The 22,137-nt window shown below is 47.0% G+C and overlaps 1 protein-coding gene across 3 annotated transcripts in view; it reads right to left on the minus strand.

The window, feature by feature from the left end:
- The window catches only part of SCNN1G (sodium channel epithelial 1 subunit gamma), a 31,991-nt gene extending 10,218 nt beyond the window's left edge, over nucleotides 1-21,773 (minus strand). Inside the window, exons 1-7 of one of the 3 annotated variants that reach the window (XM_074381929.1) lie at nucleotides 21,639-21,773; nucleotides 20,163-20,230; nucleotides 17,827-18,171; nucleotides 14,553-14,853; nucleotides 12,130-12,320; nucleotides 10,123-10,226; nucleotides 6,761-6,924 (exon numbers count right to left, since the gene is read on the minus strand). In XM_074381929.1, coding sequence (XP_074238030.1) covers nucleotides 6,761-6,924; nucleotides 10,123-10,226; nucleotides 12,130-12,320; nucleotides 14,553-14,853; nucleotides 17,827-18,143 — 1,077 coding nt within the window. In that variant the 5' untranslated portion in view covers nucleotides 18,144-18,171; nucleotides 20,163-20,230; nucleotides 21,639-21,773. Of the gene's footprint in view, nucleotides 1-6,760; nucleotides 6,925-10,122; nucleotides 10,227-12,129; nucleotides 12,321-14,552; nucleotides 14,854-17,826; nucleotides 18,172-20,162; nucleotides 20,231-21,302; nucleotides 21,609-21,638 lie in introns of those variants that run through there. The other 2 variants (XM_010340780.3, XM_003930187.4) reach the window with 2 other exon arrangements.
- Between the last annotated feature and the right edge of the window lie 364 nt (nucleotides 21,774-22,137).

The raw sequence follows: 22,137 nt of genomic DNA on the forward strand, positions 1-22,137 counted from the left end.
ATCCTGCATTTCTCTTTCCATTATGTACATTTCTGGATAAGACTTCATTTGAGTGACAGAGTCTCCCAGTAGTAAAAAGGACTTCCTCTCCCAGCTACTGAGGGCATGGGGGAGGTGTCTAGCAGCCCCAGTCAACAGGCTAAAGTGGCAGCTGGCCTGCTGGTAGCCCAAGTCTGACTCTGGGGGTGTGGGGGAGGGCCTTTCTTTCTCTTGGTTTCGACTCTCTGCCCTTGTTTCTCAGAATAGACTGCTGCTCTGCCAGGGACGGGACAGCAGAGATGGCCAGGGTGGGGATGGAACAGGTGGATGGCTTTTTTTCTTGAACTAGTGCAGACCTTCGGGGAGGGACTCTTTTGAGGGGGTAGGGGTGGGGGTGGGGAGCCTCACTCTGTCACCCAGGCTGGAATGCGGTGGTGTGATCTCGGCACACTGCAACCTCCACCTCCTGGATTCAAGCCATTCTCTTGCCTCAGCCTCTCAAGTAGCTGGGATTATAGGTGTGTGCCACCACACCCAACTAATTTTTTTTTTTTTTTTTTTTTTTTTTTTTGTATTTTTAGTAGAGATGGGGTTTCACTATGTTGGCCATGCTGGTCTTGAACTCCTGACCTCAGGTGATCTGCCTTCCTTTCCCTCCCAAAGATTACAGGCATGAGCCCCTGTGCAGGGCTTAGACTCATTATTGAGGAGGTTTTGTTTCCTTTGGGTCTCTAGGCTGTCTTGGGGCCCCTCCCATGACCCTGTCCTGATGGACTTCTCTGACCATGGGCATAAGGGGGTTGAATTTTGGGCCCTCCTAGAAGGCTTCTTCTCAAGAAACCGTGTGATGGTCAATGGTTATTCACCCCTAAACAACCAGGAGCACCAAGCTGGCTAGCTAAGGGGTCAGGAATATGGGCTCGAGTCTGAATAAGTCTGAAATCAGATTCCCACTGTGCTACCTAGTGGCTATTTCATTTTGATTAAACAATAATAGTAACAGGCCAGGCATGGTGAGTCACCTGTATCCCAGCACTTAGGGAGGCCAAGATGGGTGGGTCACCTGAGGCCAGGAGTTTGAGACTAGCCTGGCCGAGACATGGCAAAACCCCATCTCTACTAAAAAGATAATAATTAGTTAGGTGTGGTGGTGCACACCTAGTTAGCCTGCAATCCCAGCTACTTGGGAGGCTGAGGTGGGAGGATTGCTTGAACCCAGGAGGTCATGGTGGCAGTAAACTCCCACCTCGATCTCCCAAAGCACTAGTATTATAGGCGTGAGCCACTGTACCCGGTGAAAAAAATTCAGATGGCTTAAAATATTACATGAAATAAAAAAATAACTGGAAGCAAACTCAATTTAGTATCTGGTCTCAAAGAGGAAGAACTCTCATTAATATCATGTCTAAAGAAGAAAACAAAGACTTTGACTATGTAAGCATTCACTATTTTGCATGTGAAAAAGTACCCTAATGAAAATCACAAACTGGGAAAGATATTTGCAACATATATGACAAATAATCACTATCCTTTATGTATGTATAATTATTAATAGTATCTTTGATATATAAGATACTAATATTGTATAACATAAACATACATTATATATGGGCTTATATATAAAATTCATAAAGAAGAATGGTGTCAAAAAAGATAAGAGAAAATAAAATTCATAAAGAAGAATGGTGTCAAAAAAGATAAGAGAAAACCTTCCCTAACTCCTCGTTTTCACTCAAAATTATTTTTCCTTCTCTTCACCTGTTTTCTTAAAAAGTATTTAATAATAGTCTCTCTCTCTCTCGCTCTGTCTATATATATATATATATATATATATATATATATACACACACACACAAACACACACACACACATAAACACACACACACACACACACACACATATATATATATATATATATACACATGCATATATATATATAATTTTTTTTTGAGATGGAGTGTCATTCTGCAACCCAGGCTGGAGTGCAGTGGCACAGTCACAGCTCACTGCAACCTCTGCCTCCTGGGTTCAAGTGATCCTCCCACCTCAGCCTCCCAAATAGCTGGGACTACACATTACTGCCACCATAGCTGGCTAATTTTTATATATTTTGTAGAGATGGGGTTTCACCATATTGCTGAGACTGGTCTTAAATCTCCTAGATGCAAGTGATCCACCCGCCTCAATCTCCCAAAGTGCTGGGATGGCAGGTGTAAGTCACTGCACCCAGCCAAGCCAATATATTTTAAGCACTTACTATATTCCAAGCACATTTCAAAGTGCTTCACATGTACCAACTCATTAAATTCTCACCAGCCATGAATTAGCATCATTTTCATCATCCCTATTTTACAGATGAGATCACTGAGGCAGAGATTACACAACCAACTTGCAAAACTGGGGCTTGAATCTCAGCCATCAGAGCTCTTAATCCCTGTTTGACATAGACTGTACTTAGACTGTACTTGTGAAATGAAGTCTGGCTATGTACTTTAGGATCAAAAGGTACAATAGGATTTGCAGTGACATGGAGTCTCCCCATTCTCCAGGGCCTGGTCCCCAACCGCACTGGGTGAGTGGTCCACCCTTGTTCACTTCCTCATTTCCCATTCACCATTCAACCCACAGTACTTTGGTTTCTGTTACACTCCTTCCACTGAAAAGTACTCTGGCACAGAACACTGGTGACCTCTTGGCTGCCAAACTCAGAGAAATACTTTTGCCCTCTACCTTGCCTGACCTTTCAACTGTACTTGCTACTTTTGGTCACACCTTCCGCGAAATTCTCTTCCTTGATGTATCTGATGCCAACTCTTTCTGGCTTCTGTTCCTACTTCTCTGCTTCTCTTTCTCCTTTTGCTTTCTGCTCAGCCCTTAAACATTTGCATGTTTAGGGTTCTGTCTCAGGTCTTGGCATTTATTTCCATGTCTACAATTACCCCCCAAGCTTTTCTTCTGAGCTCCAGGTCCACAGCATCCAACGAATGCTTTCTTTTTACCTTGACTTCTCAAAGCCACAATACATTGGGTCTGTCCCAAACTGAAGCGGTCAGTCATCTTCTCCCCTAGACATACCCTGCTCTTGGATTCTCTAATTCTGAGCCTGGCATTCTTCCATCTCCCTGCACAAGCTGGCACTTAAATATCAATTTAACTTTTCCAGAGCCTTCACACTAATACTGACTGGGATGCCCTGTTGCTTCTGTGCCGTAATATCCCTGAAATCTATTTCCCCTGCTCATCCCCACAAGCCATTGCCTCAGCTGAGGTTCACATCATTTCTTTCTAGAATTACTACAAATGTGCTGTCTCCAGTGTACTGATTATACTTCCACCAAAATTACTTTCTGAAAAGTTTCACTACACAGCTTAAATAAACTCATTTTTGTGACTCCTTTGTAATTGCTACGTTCTTTGTCTGGACTGGCACTTCCTGACTATTTGCCTGCACCTGCCCTTCTAAATTCATCATTTAGACAGCCTTTTCCAATAGTTTCTGTCTGGGCATCCATCCATCCATCCATCCATGCACCTACCCACCCACCCATTCACCCATCTATCCATCCATCCATCCATCCAACTGTCCACCCACTCATCCATCTACCCATCCACCCACCATCTATCAATATTTACTGAAGATCTATTACATTCTAAGAACTGAGCCTCGGAACCAGGCAGAAAAGATCTGTTTTCACAGATATGGAAACTGTATTGCAAAGTTGTGTTTACTTTTGTCTTTGGTCAAGTGTGGTGGGTCACGCCTATAATCCCAGCACTTTGGGAAGCTGAGATGGGAGGACTGTTCAAGGCCAGGAGTTTGAGACCAGCCTGAGCAACACAGCGAGACCCCCATCTCTACAAAAATTAAAAAATTAGCCAGACACAGTGGCATGTGCCTGTGGTCCCAGCTACTTGGAAAGCTGTGGCAAGAGGATTGCATGACCCCAGGTGGCTAGGTTGCTGTGATCTGTGATCTGTGATCACACCTCGGCACTCCAGCCTGGATGACAGAGCAAGACTTTGTCTTTAAAAAAGCAAACAAACTTTTGTCTTCCCCTCTTAAAATGAAGAGCTTTGAAGGTAGGAGCTCTGTTGGGTTCATCTCTTACTATTCAGTACTCTGGACACACAATCTCACAATGAATAAAGGAAGTTTTATTTACCAACTGCCTGGCCTGCTGACTGAGCCTACCAGCTTCACACACCTATCAATCAATCAATACATAAATAAAATAAGAAAGGAAGGAAGTCTAGTTTGGTTGGACTTTTTCTTAGTGACCCTCTGCTGACCTCTTCATAATCCCTGCTTTTTGTTGTTGTTCTAAATGCTCATAAATCAGACCTAGAGCTGCCTGACCCTGCTCTGTGGCTTCCATTTTCTACATCTCAAATTAGGTGTAGCAGAAAACTCACCCATGTCTTTGTTTACCCACCACTGGTAAAGAGAACATTTGCTTAACAATGTGGTGGCTATTTCCAAGCTCAGAGGAAGAAAACAAGAGAGTAGAATTCCTTAGTTCTTGTGACTTTTGCAAGCTCTAGTAACTCATACCAGTTTGCAGACACCGTGAGAGGCAGAAAAGAGGGAAGAGGGCAAAAGGATAGGGGAAGGATATGCTACAAATCTTGGGTCCTTCTTCGGGGTGCAGATGAAACTGTGTGGGAAATGTCTGGTCAAAATGTTCACTATTGTGCTCTGAGGTTTTGCCATCTGCCAGTGAACAAAAGAATGAGTTGCCCAACTACTTAAGTGGCTGTCTCTTTAAAAAGAGTGTTAAGAGTAGAAGAGAGACACACTCTGCCTGGTATATTCCTTGGTATGGTTGGTGCGGACACTCTCTTTAAATAAGTCCTTTAAAAAAAAATAGAGGCAGGATCTCACTATGTTGCCCAGACTGGGTCTTGAACTCCTGTCCTCAAGCAATGCCCCCCTACATAGCTGGGACTATAGGTGTGTGCCAGCATGCCTGGCTAATTTTATATTTTTTGTAGAGATGGGGATTCTTGCTATGTTGCCCAGGCTGGTCTTGAACTCCTGAGCTCAAATGATCCTCCCACCTCAGCTTCCTGAGTGGCTGGGACTATAGATGCATATAGTGCACCTAACTAGCTCCTTTAAATAAGTTTTTTTTTTTTTTTTTTTTTTTTTTTGAGGCAGGGTCTTACTCTGTCACCACAGCTGGAGTGCAGTGGTACAATCATGGCTCACTGAATCTCCCTGGGGTCAGGTGATCCTCCTACCTCAGCCTCCTGAGTAGCTGGGACTACAGACATGTGCCACCATGCCTGGTAAATTTTTGTATTTTGTTCTTGGCAAAGATGGGATTTTGCCATTTTGCCCAGGCTGGTCTCAAACTTCTGGACTTGAGTGATCCACCCACCTTGGCCTCCCAAAGTGTTGGGATTACAGTGGGATTACAGGTATGAGCCATCTTACCTGGCCTAAATGAGTGCTTAACAGTCATTCTATGAAAGAGAGAAAGAGAGAGGCAGATAGATCCTGAAAGAAAAAGACTCCAGGGGCTGGGCGCAGTGGCTCACACCTATAATCCCAGCACTTTGGGAGGCTGAGGTGGGTGGGTCATGAGGTCAAGAAATCGAGACCATCCTGATCAACATGGTGAAACTCTGTCTCTAGTAAAAATACAAAAATTAGCTGGGCATGGTGGTGCATGCCTGTAGTCCCAGCTACTCGGGAGGCTGAGGCAGGAGAACTGCTTGAACCCAGGAGGCAGAGGTTGCAGTGAGCCGATATCACACCACTGCACTCCAGCCTGGGTAGCAAGAGCGAAATTCTGCCTCAAAAAAAAAAAAAAAAAAAAAAACCCCAGGCCTGCAAACAAGAAAACTGCATAAGCAGTAGAGGGATCAGGGCCATCAGAGCCCACTCTTCACCTTGCCATTCAGCTCCCACTGGGCAAGGCTGACCCAGGCAGGGGTTGGTCTGCAGCTTACTTGCAATTTAGTTGATAGATATGCATGTTCTCAGTGCCCAGTGAGGTCCACAAAGGTCAAATTTGGAGGGAGAAGGGGTTCTTGGTAAATGAGGTAAAACTGACGGAAGTGTGATGGTCTAAATAGACCTTGGATAGCCCAGTGACTTTCCATTAGGCTTTAATGCAGTTATTGGCATGCTTCATAGGCCTCTAAGCAGCCCAGAAGGAGAGATGATAATCTTATCTATTTATATTACTGACAAATATATAGTTAGGGTGCTAATGCCTCACTTCCAGCATAGGTTCCATAAATACTGGTGTCTTGCTTTTTAAATTATTTCCCCAAATGGCATCCTGTCCTATTAATCCATACAAAAGACACAAATATAACCTTTTTTTTTTTTTTGAGACAGAGTCTTGCTCAGACTGGAGTGCAGTGGTGTGGTCTCAGCTAACTGCAACCTCCTCCTCCTGGATTCAAGCTATTGTCCTGCCTTATCCTCCTGAGTAACTGGGATTATAGGTACATACTACCATGCCTGGCTAATTTTTGGTATTTTTAGTACAGACAGTTTTCACCAAGATGACTAGGCTAGTCTTGAACTCCTGGCCTCACCTTGGTCTCCCAAAGTGCTAGGATTACAGGTGTGAGCCACCACCAGAAGATATAAACACAACCTTTTTTGTAACTCCTGGAATGAATGGAGTAACCATGGGAAAATCTGGGACCATGTTCCCTTTTGAAACAAACACCTTTTTCCATAAGCTGCACCTCACTGGTTATCCTTAAAAAAAAAAAAAACTTCTGCTTTCCTTTCCAAGCCTACAGAAATCTATTCTCTTACCAGGTGCATTCCGATGGAGGTGACCATTGCCGTCTCAATCTCTGTTCCCACATCTTCGACGAAGGGATACTCATCCTGCTGATGGATGATCACTTTAGCTCCCGTGGAGGACACAAGGAACGGGTTGTATTCCTCTTCATTTATGTACAAAATGACTTGCAGCCCTGGGAGGATAAGGCAACCTGCTGTGATCAAAAGCTAGGAAATCATTTCCTGGGGGTAGCCCACCTCTCCCACATTTCCTGGGGTAGGCCACCTCTCCCACTGCTTCAGGAACTTCAAATCCAAGACCGAGTATTTCCCGCAAGTGACAGGTGGACAAGGGCTGGACTGGAAGCTCCATGAGATTGAAAGGCATGCCTGACTTGCTCTCTGCTGTGCCCCCACAGCTTAGCTCAAAGCAGGGGTTCAAACACAGTATCACCGCCACAGTTCTTACTAAGCATATGTTTTTCCCAAGTATAAGGAAATTGCCACTCTCCCTGAGACATGCCATCTCCTTTGAGACAGGGAGCTTGGAGCATGGACACAGGGAGGGGACCATCACACACTGGGGTCTGTTGGTGGTGGGGGGTTTGGGAAGGGATAGCAGAGGGTGGGGAGATTGGAGAAGGATAACATTAAGAAAAATACCTAATGTAGGTGAAGGAGGGATGGAGGCAGCAAACCACCATGGCGTGTGTATACCTATGTAATAATCCTGCAAGATTCTGCACATGTACCCCAGAACTTCGAGTATTAAAAAAAAGAAAAAAAAACATGCATTGCTGTGGCTGCTTAACCCCTCAAGGCAGGCACCCAAGAAGAGATGAATCACTAATGGTATTTCTGATTACCTTCAGAAATACCATAGAATAAGCCTGGCTGCATCGTCAAGGTGATGATAATACAACCCTTGTCTACTTCTTCCTCCTTATCTCCTCCCACTCTCTCCCCACCTCAGTAAGCTCCAAGCACACTGGTTTTATTTCTGTTTCTAGAACACATCCGATTCATGTCCTTCCCAGGACGTTTGCCCTTGCTGGTCGCTGGAATGTTCTTGTGTGGATCTTAATATGAATCTTTTCCTCCTTAAATAAGCTTCCTCTTAGAGATCTTTCTGAACCTTCTTATCCAAACTCACCACCCCTCACCCACCTTCCTGATCCCAGCCCCTCTGTCCTCCCACTCTGCCTCATTCTTTTCTGCATAGTGGTCATTAGGATTTATAACTAGATCATGTCTGTGTAGTTGTGTAGTCATTTGTTATCTGTCTCTCCCCACAAAAATGTAAGTTTCCTAACAGCAGAGAAAACTTCTGTCTTTTCACTGCTGTGTCCCTGGTAGCTAGAAGAGGGCCTGGCAAATGGGAGATACTCCATGCTCGGTAAGTGGATGAGTGAATTAGCAGGCTCTATACAGATGGAAAGAGAATTTTGAGTTATTCTGACATTCAGTTTGTAAACAAGAGCAATTTGTAAACACTTGCAAACAATTTGTAAACAATTACAAATAATAGGCCAGGAATAGTGGCTCACGCCTGTAATCCCAGCACTTTGGGAGGCTGAGGCAGGCAGACCACGAAGTCAGGAGTTCAAGACCAGCCTGACCAACATGGTGAAACCCTGTCTCTACTAAAAATACGAAAATTAGCCTGGCATGGTGGTGTGTGCCTGTAATCCCAGCTACTCAGGAGGCTGAGGCAGGAGAAACACTTGAACCCAGGAGGCAGAGGTTGTGGTGAGCCGAGATTGTGCCATTGCACTCCAGCCTGGGGGACAGAGCGAGACCCCGTCTCAAAAAAAAAAAAAATTACAAACTATTTGTAAACAATTACAAAAACCATTTGTAAACAATTTAAGAATTGCAAACATTTTGTAAACCATTGCGAATGATTTGTAAACAATTTGTAAAGAATTACAATTTGTAAAGAAGGCCCCAGAGGGGAAGTGAATTACTTGAGGACACACAACTCCTCCGTAGCTGAGCCAGGACTCTGCAACTTTTCACTTTCAGTTTCCAAATTACTTCTTCCCCATGAAGTACGTGCACTGAATTATGATTTCTTGCAGACTTAGTAAGAGCACAGACTACACAGTGACAAAGGCCAGGATTCCAAATGTGGATTTCCTTTACAACAGGGCCTTGCTTGTCCTGGTGGGAGTATATCCACATATCATATCATCAATGTGCATGGGACCTTTCAAGAATTCCTTTTGGGCATAAACCAGGCCAATTTGTTCAGTTCCTACCTTCCCTACAAAAGTAATCATAATGGAATAGTAATAACAGTAGTGCTGGAAGTTGCAATGGTATTATTTTGGGGATAGTGACTTATTACCCCCGAAATAATACCATTGCGACTTCAGCAGCAATAGACTGGTGACAATGCTCATAATGGTAATAATAGTAATAACAATAGCAACTAGCATTTATTGTGTACTTGACATGTGTTATGGCTGAACTGTTTTCCGCCTCAAATTCATATGTTGAAGCCCTAATCCCCAAAGGGATATTATTTGGTGATAGGGCCTTAATTAAGGTGAAAGAAAGTCATAAGCAGGGGTTCTCATCTGATAGGACTAATGTCCTGGTAAGAAGAAGAGACATCATGGGCCTCTCTAGGTTGACACAGCACAGAGGAAAGACCATGTGAGGACATGGAGAGAAGGCATCCAGCCTTCTGCAGCCCAAAGAGAGAAGCCTCACCAGAACCAAGTGTGCCATTGCCTTGATCTTGGACTTCCAGTCTCCAGAACTGTGATAAATAAATGTCTATTGCCGAAGGCACCCAGTCTCTGGTATTTTGTTATGGCAGCCCAAGCAGACGAACAGAGTGCAGACTTGGTCTTACTCTAAGTCTGTATTTTAAGTCCTCTCAGTAATCTCACATGGGAGATATTATTATTAGTCCCACTTTATAGATGAAGTGCAGTGACTTGACCAAGGTCACACAGTGAGCGGCCAAGCTGGGTTTTGGCTCCAACCAGAATCTGTCACCTGGACTAATATAAAGGTGAGTCTACCTCCCTAATCTGTTCAGCATATCTGGGCTTAACTCCATTTGGAAACCACATGCCCTGCATTACTCACCCCAGCTATGAGTTTAAACTGGAGTAGTTCCCTAGGAGAAGGAACCCCAGTGATGTCCCTGTAGCGCTCTCAAAGGTGGAGAAGTCAAAAAAGAAAACAGACACCAATTTGGAAGGAAGGAGCCAGCATGAACACTGATGGAAACACTGACAGAAAAAAGGGCGTCCCTGGTTTCTGGCCAAGGGGGAGAGATTCTGAGTTTCTGGAAGGCTCCCGCATCCCCACTGTCCTGCTGCCCCCAAGTCCACTGTTGGAGGACCTCAAGACCTCCTTGTCGCACATTTTCTCACCATATTCGCTGCCCCCCATGGAGGTACTGAGAATGGTCTCATTTTCTCTGTTGTTGAAAGTGTAGCAATTCCCATGCATTGGATGGTGGAAAAGGGTGAAATTCCTATGGAGGAAGAAAATGGGTCAGGAAGGGATCTCCCCATGCATCTCAGCTGAAGTTGGGCAGGACAGTGCTAATGAAGCCAACTCTCTTTGGGGAGAATGGGTAAAAGACATGGCTAATTTTCCCTATCTTGCTCCTGACCAAATGGCAAACAAGGCCCCTCATCCTGGTTGCCACACATGGACATAGAACTGGCTCTCCGCCTTCTGTGTTCTCTCTGAATCCTCTCACCTTCATCTCTATCCTATCTTGGCATTCCTTGTGCCACATCTGCCCCCAAATTCCTCCACTTTTGAATTTCTCAGCCAACATTTGACATTTTTCCATTCAAATTCCAAGTCTTAGAAAATGATCCCCAGGGAAAGAACCACATCATCTGTGCCCTTATGTGATGTTGGAACCCAACTCTTAGGGAGACATGATTCCAGTTATTCACTTTTCACAATAACCCATCTGTCCCCTAACATACAGACAGGCAAAAGAGGCTGAGTATTTTATTTTATTTTTATTTTTGAGACAGGGTTTCACTCTGTTGCCCAGGCTGAAGTGCAGTGGTGCAATTATGGCTCACTGAAGCCTCAACTTCCCAGACACAAGTGATCCTCCCACCTCAGCCTCCTGAGTAGCTGGGACTATAGGTGTGTGCCATTACGCCCAGCTAATTTTTTGAATTTTTTTGGGGGGGGGTGGTGGTGGGTAGAAACAAGGTTTTGCAACATTGCCCAGGCTGGTCTGTAACTCCTGAGCTCAAGCAATCATCCTCCTCAGCCTCCCAAAGTGCTGGGATTATAGGCGTGAGCCACTGTGCCTGGGCCAGGAACACTTTAGAATGTCTCACCCTCTGCTCATTCACCACCAGGGATCTGAGTGTTATCCTAAAGGTGAAAGGTTTGAAATCTCACATATTTGAACATATCTTTCTTCCCCTATCCCTCCCTCCTCCTCTTCCTTCCTTCCTTAGAATGATGGTTCTTAATCATCAGTATGCTGCCGGGCGTGGTGGCTCAAGCCTGTAATCCCAGCACTTTGGGAGGCCGAGGCAGGTGGATCACGAGGTCGAGAGATCGAGACCATCCTGGTCAACATGGTGAAACCCCATCTCTACTAAAAGCGCAAAAAATTAGCTGGGCATGGTGGCACGTGCCTGTAATCCCAGCTACTCAGGAGGCTGAGGCAGGAGAATTGCCTGAGCCCAGGAGGCGGAGGTTGCGGTGAGTCGAGATCGCGCCATTGCACTCCAGCCTGGGTAACAAGGGCGAAACTCCGTGTCAAAAAAAAAAAAAAAAAAAAAAACCATCAGTATGCATGATGGTAATATACAAGGTTATATGCACACTGTATGGCAAAACAGATATTTTGTGCCAACCTTGTGGGTTGGGGGTTTCCTTTCTCTCTTTCTCTCTCTCTTTCTTTCGAGTCTTACTCAGCTTACTGCAACCTCCACCTCCTGGGTTCAAGCAATTCTCCAGCCTCAGTCTCCCGAATAGCTGGGATTACAGGTGTGCACCACACTCCTGGTTAATTTTCGTATTTTTAGTAGAGGCGGGGGTCTCACCGTCTTGTCCAGCCTGGTCTTGAACTCCTGACCTCAAGTGATCCACCTGCCTCATCCTCCCAAAGTGCTGGGATTTAGAGGTGTGAGCCAAAGCACCCAGCCATCTACCTTGTTTTTAATGAGTAGTTTAATGAGTTTAAGGAAATTCTGATTGTATGTCATGTATACCTCACTCACTGACTCTAGAACACAGCTCCCATGTAAGCAGTTTCCAAATGGCAGCATTAGTGAGAAGAGCACCTTTTGCTCCCAAGACCTATCATCAAGGCTGTAGGTGCCTGCAAGGGGCCTGCTACTTAGAGCTGCCAGTCCTCCTCAGAGGCTGAGAGAGCAGCTTTCTCTCCTGACCTGGCATCGCAGGACACTCCGTCAAAGAAGCAAGTCACCAACAGCTCCTCGGCAGAATAGCTCATGTTAATTTTCTTCTCCAGAGGCACCTGGGCCATGATGTTCATGTAGTGCAGCTTATACCACTCCTGAATGGCATTGATCCCCGAGCTGAAGGTGTAGGTGGCACAGTCAGAGGTGTCGTTTGAGCACTGTAAGTAAGAGGAGACGTGAGGCTGAAGCCATCGGTCCTATCGCCACTCTTCAGAAGGACCATAAGACTGAGTGACTGAGACTCCAGGTCAGATACTCAGGGGAACAGGTAGGATATCTGGGGCAAGGATGGATTTCCTCTCACTTCTAGGGGCTGGAAATGATCATCTTCAAGCCTCAAAGACCAAAAAAGGGGAATGAGAAAAAACAGCGTCCTACTTCTGTAACTCTGTATTACTTGCCCACCAAGCGAGAAGTAAAACCAGCTTCTTCAGGGTCTCCAGGGTTCATCGGATGGATGCTACTATGTTCCTAACAATCTTTCCCATCTCCTATCATATCAACAGTCAGGACATCTGGATTCCAGCCCAGACTCTGACACTAGTTCTCCGCAGGATCTTAGGCAAGGTATTCTATATCCATTATCTCACCCACAAAATGTTGACTGAAATACCATCCTTCCCAACCATGTGTGGTAGCTGGGAGGACTTTGAAATATATAATAATGAGAGCTTCATAGGGAAGCCATTGTACATTCCAAATGTTCTCATCACACAAAGCTGGAAACTTTTCTAAATGGACCGATGTCAACTAATTTTGGCTGGTCACAGTGGCTCATGCCTATAATCCTAACAATTTGGAAGACTATCCTGGGAAGACTGATGCTAGGAGTTCGAGACCAGCCTGGGCAACATGGCTAGCTTCCATCTCTACAAAAAATAGAAAAATTATCCAGGTGTGGTAATGCATTCCTGTAGTCCAAGCTACTTGGGAGGCTGAGGTAGGAGAATTGCTTGAGCCCAGGAGTTCTAAGCTGCAGTGAGCTATGACTGCACGACTCTTGCCTGGGTGACAAAGTGAGATCTTGTCTCTAAAACAAACAAACATATATATATATATATATATATATATATATATATATATATATATATACATACATACATATATAAAGAGTTGATTTTGGTATCAAGAAGAACCTTGCAGATATCCTGTGAAAGGACCCAGGAACACTTTGAAGTCTCAATGATTTAGAGGAAGGGCCATTTTTCAGGATTTGGGACTATAGCTACAAGGTCACACAATCGGCAATCAAGCCTGTAAGGTATGGACATAGCTCCTGTCCTCTGGATACAGTCCGGTGAGATTGGCCATGAAGATACTCCACCATCCATTAGCCAAGGGGTGATTAGGTGACCCAAGCTTGACCAATCAGATAGTCCCAAGATGGAATTTGACTATTAAACATTAACAACAGCAACAACAAAACTGAACATATTTGATGCCTCTTTACTCCAGCAGCAATATCTGAAATGAATTTTCATCATTTCTTGCTATCTATATCCTTATATCTGCCTTAATGCCTGTCCTTTGAGAGGCCTCCATGAGTTACTGGTTGCCTTCTAATACATTTCCCCCTCCCTCTACCCCCCCTCCATCCCACCTCCCCACCCTGCCCCCACTTAAAATCACCTGAGTCAGTTTTAGTTGTTTGCAGCTGAATCACCCCAGCTGAGTGTATTTCTCTTCCTTTTCCTTCCTTCCTTCCTTCCTTCCTTCCTTGTTCTTCCCTCCCCTCCCCTCCCCTCCCCTCCCCTCCCTTCCCCTCCCCTCCCTTCCCCTCCCCTCTCCAAATAATTTTACTTTAAGTTCTGGGATACATGTGCAGAACATGCAGGTTTGTTACACAGGTATACATGTGCCATTGTGGTTTGCTGCACCTACCAACCTGTCGCCTAGGTTTTAAGCCCCACATGCATTAGGTATTTGTCCTAATGCTCTCCCTCCCCTTGCCCCCCAAACCCCCATGTTTTGTTTGTTGGTTTGTTTGTTTTGTTTCTTTTAATGGAGTCTCATTCTATCACCCAGGCTGGAGTGCAGTGGTGCCATCTGGGCTCACTGCAACCTCCACCTCTCAGGTTCAAGCAGTTCTCCTGCCTCAGCCTCCCAAGTAGCTGGGACTACAGGCATGTGCCACCATGCCCAGCTAAGTTTTGTATTTTAGTAGAGACAGGGTTTCACCATGTTGGCCAGGCTGGTCTCGAACTCCTGGCCCCAGGTGATGTACCTGCCTTGGCCTCCCAAAGTGCTGGGATAACAAGCATGAGCCACTGAGCCTGACCCCAGCTGGGTATATTTCTTCTGCTGGGACTGTAGGGGATAGTGGCCAAGGAGAAGAGTCCCTGGACCCAGCCCGTCCGATGCCCCTAAGCAGTGAGAAGGTAAAATCTTACCAGTTGGAATCCCACCACCTGCTTAGACTCGATGTGCATGACATTTGAAGCCTTGTGAATGATGCTCCCGCTGACTTTCCGCTTCCTCCCTGTGAAGAAGTCCCTGGCCTTGCCCTTCTCGTCCTGATTGAAGAGCAGCAGCGGGATCCGGTGGGAGAATCTGGGATGTGCTCCCTCCAAGTCAGAGCTCCAGGACTCTGCCTCTCGGCGCTTCCGGGACTCTGGAAAGCCATACAGGGACTTCAGGGCCTCTCTGGTCTCCTGTTCCAAGTCAGCTAGAAGGTGGCGCACGGCACTGTACCTGCCAAGGTGGGGAGGAAAAGTCAGGGAGAGGGGAGGCGGCCCTGGCAGAACCTGGTGTTCCTCCAGGCTGTTTTCCATCAACACATGTTGGCCTCATGCCCACTTTTCCCGTCTCCTTAGCATAAGAGACCACGCCTTTCATGACTTGCCCCATCCAAAGTGACCCCTGGCTCCGGCAAATGGGGAAAGGCTCATGGGTGACCCGTGTGTGACTTCCTGTGGCTTCACCTCTACCACCACTGTCTGCTTGCTCTTGGGTGTGTTGATGAGTTTGTCCTGACCAGCATTTCTGGAGTGGTGACTATCAGGTGCCTCCCATAAACCAGCCACAGTGAGGACAATTAAATAACTGCCAACCAGGAGTCTACCTAATGGGCAGGCTCCTTCTCCACCCAGCTCACTCTGCCTCTGCCCACTGATTGTCCTCAAATCTGTGCTGAGGGAAAAGAGGGTGTAATTGTTACCTCGATGACCCTCAAGAACACAAAAGAATTATAAAGGAGTTGCTTGCATGAAACACAATATACCATCTTTTAATTTTCACAAATCAGGTGGTTCCAGCCTCCCAAGTAGCTGGAACTACATACAGGCATGTGCCACCATGCCCAGCTAATTTTCATATTTTAGTGGAGATGGGTTTCACCATGTTGGACAGGCTGGTCTCGAACTCCTGACTTCAGGTGATCCGTTGTCTCTCCTCTCTCCTTGCTCTCCCTTGCTCTAAGCATAGGTAGCAGAGCATGGTGATTGAGAATAGAAACTCCAAAGCCAAACTACCTGGGTTAGGTTCCCCATCCTGATACTGGCTATGTGACCTTGGACAAGTGTCTTAGCCTCTCTGTGTTTCAGCTTCCTCCTTTGTAAAATGGGGTTGTTGGGAAGGTTCAATGAGTTTATTATATATAATAAACACACTCACTTATACATATAGATAATTAAATGGCCTCTATTATTATTATTGTTTATTTTAGAGACAGGGTCTCACTCTGTTGCCCAGGCTGGAGTGCAGTGAAGCAATCATGGATCACTGCACCCTGGAACTCCTGGGCTCAAGCGATCCTCCCACCTTGGCCTCCCAAGTAGCTGGGACTATTGAGTGTGTGCCATCACACCCAGCTAATAAAAAAAAAGTTTTTAGAGACGGGATCTTGCTCTGGTGCCCAGGCTGGTCTTGAATTCCCGGCCTCAAGCAATCCTCATGCCTTGGTTTCTGAAAGTGCTGAGATTTCAGGCATGAGCCATTGTGCCTCTATTGTTAATTATATTAGTGTTACTATATTTATTAAGACTTTATTCCTCCACTACAATATAAGCTCTACTAGGGAAAGACTGTGTTTGGGTTGTTCAGTTCTATATCCCAGAACCTAGTACAGTGCATGACAGTGTATAGATGCCAAGTAAATGATTATGGAACAAATAATGGATGGAAAGAAGAAAGGAGAACCAGAGAGAGAGAGAAAGAGGGAGGGAGAGAGAAAGAAAGAAGAGAAAGATCTGGAGGGTGGAGAAAGAGTCTTAGACTTGATCTTGATTTTGAGCTTTGCACCAACTCACTGATGACTCTGGTAAGTTAGTTTCCTTTGATAATCTTCCTCCCCTGCTCTTTTTCCCTTCTCCCCACCCCTGCTCTGACAAAGTCTGCCCAATTCTGACCTTCCTCATGGACCAGTTTCCCATAATCCCGAGAAGGACTCTGCTGACCCATTTAGAACAGGTCCTGCAGAGGATGATAGGGCAATGCCAAGGGCTGATCACACCCAGGGCCCAGTGATCTCAATTAATGGGGCTGGGTTTGTTCAGATGAGGATTTGGGGCAGCTGAGGTGCTTACAGAAGTCACCTGGGTGTCACTTCTGAGTCAGCCTTGAGCTCACTCATGCTGCAGGGGGAGGGAGCATGTGAGCCTGGAGAGCCAGGGGTGTGGATGCGGATGGGGACTGGCTGATTTGGGCTTAGTATGGGGAGTGTGCAGAGGAGGTTAGTTCATTCAGGGCCTCTTCTAAGTGGAATGAATCCTGTAGTTTCCTCTTTCTGCTCTCCTGGGCTAGCCCATCCTCAGAAGTCATTGATGGTTTAGGTGCCATGGCTCATTTCTGTAATCTCAGCACTTTCGAGAGACCAAAGTGGCAGCACCACTTGAGCTCAGGAGTTTGAGACCAGCCTGAGTAACGTAGCGAGACCCCATCTCTACAAAACCAAAAAACCTTAGCTGGGTGTGGGGGCGTGTGCCTATAGTCCCAGCTACTCAGGAGGCTGCAGTGGGAGGATTGCTTGAGGCCAAGAGGTCACAGCTGCAGTGAGCTATGATTGCACCACTGCACTCCAACTTGGGTGACAGTGTGAGACCCTGCCTCCAAAAAAACAAACAAACAAACAAACAAAAAATAGAAGAAAAAAAAAAAAAAGTCTGGGTGTGGTGGCTCACGCCTGTAATTCCAGCACTTTGGGAGGCCAAAGCGGGTGGATCACCTGAGATCAGTAGTTCAAGACCAACCTGGCCAACATAGTGAGTCCCCATCTCTACTAAAAATACAAAAAAATAGCCTGGTGTGGTGGTGTGCACCTGTAATCCCAGCTACTAGGGAGGCTTAAGGTGGGAGGATTGTTTGAACCCAGGAGGTAGAGGTTGCAGTGAGCAGAGATTATGCCATTGCACTCCAGCTTGGGGAACAAGAGCAAAACTCTATCTCAAAAAAAAAAAAAAGAAGAAGAAAGAAAGAAAGAAAGAAAAAGAAGAAAAAGAAAAAAAATGTCACTGATGGATTGAAAACTTGGTAGATACAGATTTGGAACTGGGGAGAGAGCAGTTTACTAGCGTTAGCAACAAATTCAAATTTTTAGAAAGCACATTTGTAGGCTGGAATTGGCCTCCAGACTGCCAGTGTGTCACCTTCAGGAGGAGCTTTGGGCACTTGTAGGGTGGGGTGGGAGGCCTGGCTCCCTACTGGCATTTCCCTGCTCATGCCTCTTACTTGTAGGGGTTGATGTTGCAGATGGTGACTGCAGGAAAATCCAGCTTCTGGAAGTGGACTTTGATGGACACAGAGACCGTATAGAAGGAGAAGACGAGGAGGGCGCACTGCCAGAGGATGAGGGCGACAGCAGTCAGTGTGAACCCGATCCAGAGGAGGCGGCGCAGGCGGCCTCGGGACACCACGATGCGGCGGCAGCCGTGGGTGTTGGTGTTGAGGCAGTACCACCGCATCAGCTCTTTAATGGTCGGCGCCTGAGGGCCTGTCACGGGCAGATTCCTCTTGATTTTGGCTTTGATCTTCTCTCCGGGAGCCATGGAGGATGGGACTTTGAGGATGGGCGTACTGGAGGGGCAGAGAAGAGAAGCAGGTGAGCCGGCAGGTACTGTCCGGCTAGTGTGTCCCTGGAGGCCACAGTCTGGGAAACACCAGCCTAATCACCCTTAGAGGCCTCCTTCCTCTGTTCCTCTGTGGCTTGGACACTTCACATTCTGAAGCCTTCGCTCCTTCTCCAGGACGTTTGTTTTTTGGCCACCACAGCTGCCAGAGAAGCTGCCTACTTTTCTTACAACCCCCAGGCCGAGCTGTGGAGGGCTGGGTGAGGTGTAGCCTACAAGGCTGTGGCTGGACAGGCTGTAGGAACTTTCCCCAGATTCCTGGGGCAGGAGCTCTGGAAGCAGCCCCATCAGCTCTCTTATCAGGCAGGGGGACTTGTGCCTTATCACCTCCAGTAGCCCGCCTTCCTCAAGGGCAGCATTCCTATCTCACTATGCCCCCTGGTGCCTAGCACAGTGTCTGGCACAGAGCAGTTCTTGGCAGATTGTAACTGACAGGTGACAGGTGAAATCTGCCAAGAGAATTTCCCGGCAGCCATGTTAGATCATGTTCCTGGCTGCATTTTCCCCACCCCAGCTTTTTCTCTGAGGCTTTATTATAAGTGAAATGGTTTCTCTTTTGTTTCTTCTCTTTACAGTCAAGCTCTTAATGTTTGTAGAGCATCTGATGTAACAATAACCCACAACTATTGACCACTTAGTATTTTCCAGGCAGTGTGCCATATTTCCTTGATTCTAAGATACCATTAATTTAGAGAGTGCCCTTGATTTAATAACAGCTTTGGGGGAGAGTACTCATATTGGAAAGCAAATTACCACATTTATCAATGTACATAGTGCATCTCAGCTATACAGACTTTACCATGAGAAATAATTTTAGAAATGAACTAATATACTACATAAAAACTCATTTCATGTTTTAATATATGGTCTCATTAGTCACATAAGTAAATTAATCTCTCTCTGTAAGTATACACATAGCCTACACATATTTCATGTTGTGTTTTGACAGTTCCATGACGTAGGCATGCTGTTGCTATCTCCATGTTACAGAGGTGGAAAATGGGCTCAGAGAGGTGGAATATCTTGGGCAAGATGACACAGCTGGTTAGTAGAGGAGCTGAATTGGAATCTTGCAGCCTTCACCACTATGGTATATGCCTTTGAGGGGCCTGGTAGTGTGCTGGGTACAGAGAGTTAATTAACAATACCAATAACTAAAGGTAGGAGGAAAGACCCTGAGCTATTTAATTTCCAAACTCTGAATGGCACATGTGACCACTTCCCAAGACTTGTGAGCACTAGTATTGGGGGTGGGGAATATATGAAAACTGTGTCCCCCTATGTCTTCTGCAGTGACAAAGGCAAATTAGGACATATCCTAGAATATACAGGGTGGTCCCCAGGACCAGAAAGGGCCTGTGTCTGTGACTTTGGTCTGCCCCATCAAGTTTTTTAGGCAGGATTCAGAACCTGCAGAGTTACGGGGGTTTTTTTCCCCACCCTGAACCCGTGAAATATGGACTAAAATTGGAAGAGGCTTCCAAGCTTATGATGCTATTGGGTTCAAGGCCTCTGATGCAAAGGAAATGGAGCGCTGAGCCTGGAGGTGAGATGCCCAGAGCAACCAAACTGCTCCAAACTCTCCATAGATTTAATATGATTTTACTGGGATGAAGAACACCATCTCTGACCTTCAAAATGATGCTATCAGCCTCTGGGCAAGAGGAATATAATTTATTTTGTTTTTATCATTGAAAATATTGCTTATCCTCACCTCCCTCACTATAATCCAAAACCAAAAAATAAAATAAAATAAAATAAAATAAAGAAAATAAATAAATTAGCAAGAGTTTGTTTTGAAATCTAGGTCCAGGTTCAATTGCTTGTCAAAACTGCAGCCCTCTTCTGTGAATGCTCAACAGAAGCTGTGATTCTGGAAGCTCCTATCCCCAACTCTAAGGGTCCCTCTGCCCCTTCAGCTCCTTCCCCAGAACTGACCTTGACCCCAACGGATCAGTCGACAATGTCAGAGGAGCCCCAAGTGAAGGAAGGGAACCGATCTCGGTCTTTGCAAAACAGATAAAATATTCACATAAATCATGTTTCAACTTCAAAGCAAAACAAGACAGTAGTTACTATTAGATTATGCAGCCTGATCCAATGCGATACACTGGTGAAAGAATGACTAGCTGATACCCAGCGCTTACTCTTCTAAGTACTTTGCAGGTGTCATCTTGTTGAATTTTCACAATCTTCTAAGGTAGGTATCCCAACCATCCCCATTATACAAATGAAACAGACGTGCTGACAGGTTAAGTAGCTTGCCCAAGGTCACACTAGAAAGTGGCTGAGCTGGGATTTGCACCTAGGAGTCCCTTTAACGACTAGCTAGGCTGCTCCCCAGTCATTAATAATAATAATGATAACAGCAGCAGCAGGGAAAGCAGCAATAATAGCAGCGATCACTTATGGATCCCTTTCTCTACTCCCAGGCATCCAACTCGGTCCTTTTTACACACTACCTGATTTAATCCTCACTATAATTATATGAGGTGCTATTACTTGGCCCATTTCACAGAGGAAGAAACTGAGGCATGGGGGTTAGGTAATTTGCCCAAGACCACACAGGTAGGAAGGATTTGAAGGATTCTTTAGAATTCCAGGGTCCTGGCTCAAAGCAAAGCAGCGACTCTGTGCAACCCCCCCCCCCCCCCGCCCGCCTCGCAACGCCTTCCACCGACTTCGCCTGTTTCCCATCCCACAGCGCAGGATCCCAAAGCTTGGGGAGGGGTGAGAGATTTGCCCCAAGTTTAGCGTTGGGTTCGATGGACCCGTCAGTCCCCGACCAGTGCCTGTCTGGGAGGGCGACTCCTGTGCAGAAATCGCTTGAGCTCAACCTCAAGGCCCGGACCCGAGCTCCTCCCGGGCGACCTCGCAGCCCCTGCTCTCCCGGCGCGCAGCGAGCGGGCGCTGTCTTGTGTTGGAGGCCACGTCTGCCCCCGGGAGCCAGGGCTGAAGCCGCTGGAGCGAATCCAATCAGTCTGCTTCAAGTGTTTGCTTCTGTCTGCACCAAGTCACCCCGGAGAAAGCATTTCAGAGGGCAGAAGGAACAGTAGCGGTCAGGTACATGCGACTCACCCGGGCAGGGGAAGGGGGCGGGGGCTGAGCAGGTGCCGGGCGGATAGAAGAGGCGAGGTGCGCCCCGGGACCTCCAGGACCCCGGACCCCGGACCCGGTTTCTGAGTGGCTGTCGCCCGGCTCCGTGCTCCGGACCATAGCGTGGGTAGACCCCGGAGAGCTGGACTGCGACCACCCGGGCAAGATGTCCCAGCATCCCAGGTACCGAGAAGCCGCCACAGGCTGATGCTGGCTCCGCCACCTACCGCGCGGACTGCGTCAGAAGCACCGGCGCCAGGCGGCCGCTCCGGTGCCCAGGACCCCCAGGCTGGTCCGACCCGACCCCGCTGAACTCACCTCTGGGTTCCAAAGGGTCCGAGGCTCGTGAAAGCGTGATCCGGGTGCTTCGTTCCTCTGCTCGCTCTCGGGCTAGCATCCCCGGGCAGCGCCGCCAAGGGCTCTTGTGGGACGGCTGGGCCCCGCCCCCTAGGGCCCTGCCCTCCCAGGCCCCGCCCCCACCTGGCCAGGTGCTTTTCCCAGGCCGCCGAGCACCTGCGGCCACGACTCCGCAGCGCCCCCTGCCGCCCCGAGGCCGCGCTGCGCCTTCCCGGGCCACCGCGCAGTACCTGCAGCCGCCCCGAGGCCACCCTGCACCCTGCATTCCCGCTGCGTCTGCAGCACTGACCACAAGGCGCCTCGCAGCGCCTCCAGCCCCCTATCACTGCCCCGCGCCTTCTTTCCACTCAGACAGCAGGCACTCGCCCTAGCACCAGCAGGAATCCCACGCAACTTTGCTCCTCCAACTCCCTCCAGACCTCCAGCGTGAGGTCGCTTCCGTGCTCACCTGCGTCCAGCT

The sequence above is a fragment of the Saimiri boliviensis genome, chromosome 12, assembly GCF_048565385.1.
Source record: "Saimiri boliviensis isolate mSaiBol1 chromosome 12, mSaiBol1.pri, whole genome shotgun sequence".
Taxonomy (NCBI): domain Eukaryota; kingdom Metazoa; phylum Chordata; class Mammalia; order Primates; family Cebidae; genus Saimiri; species Saimiri boliviensis.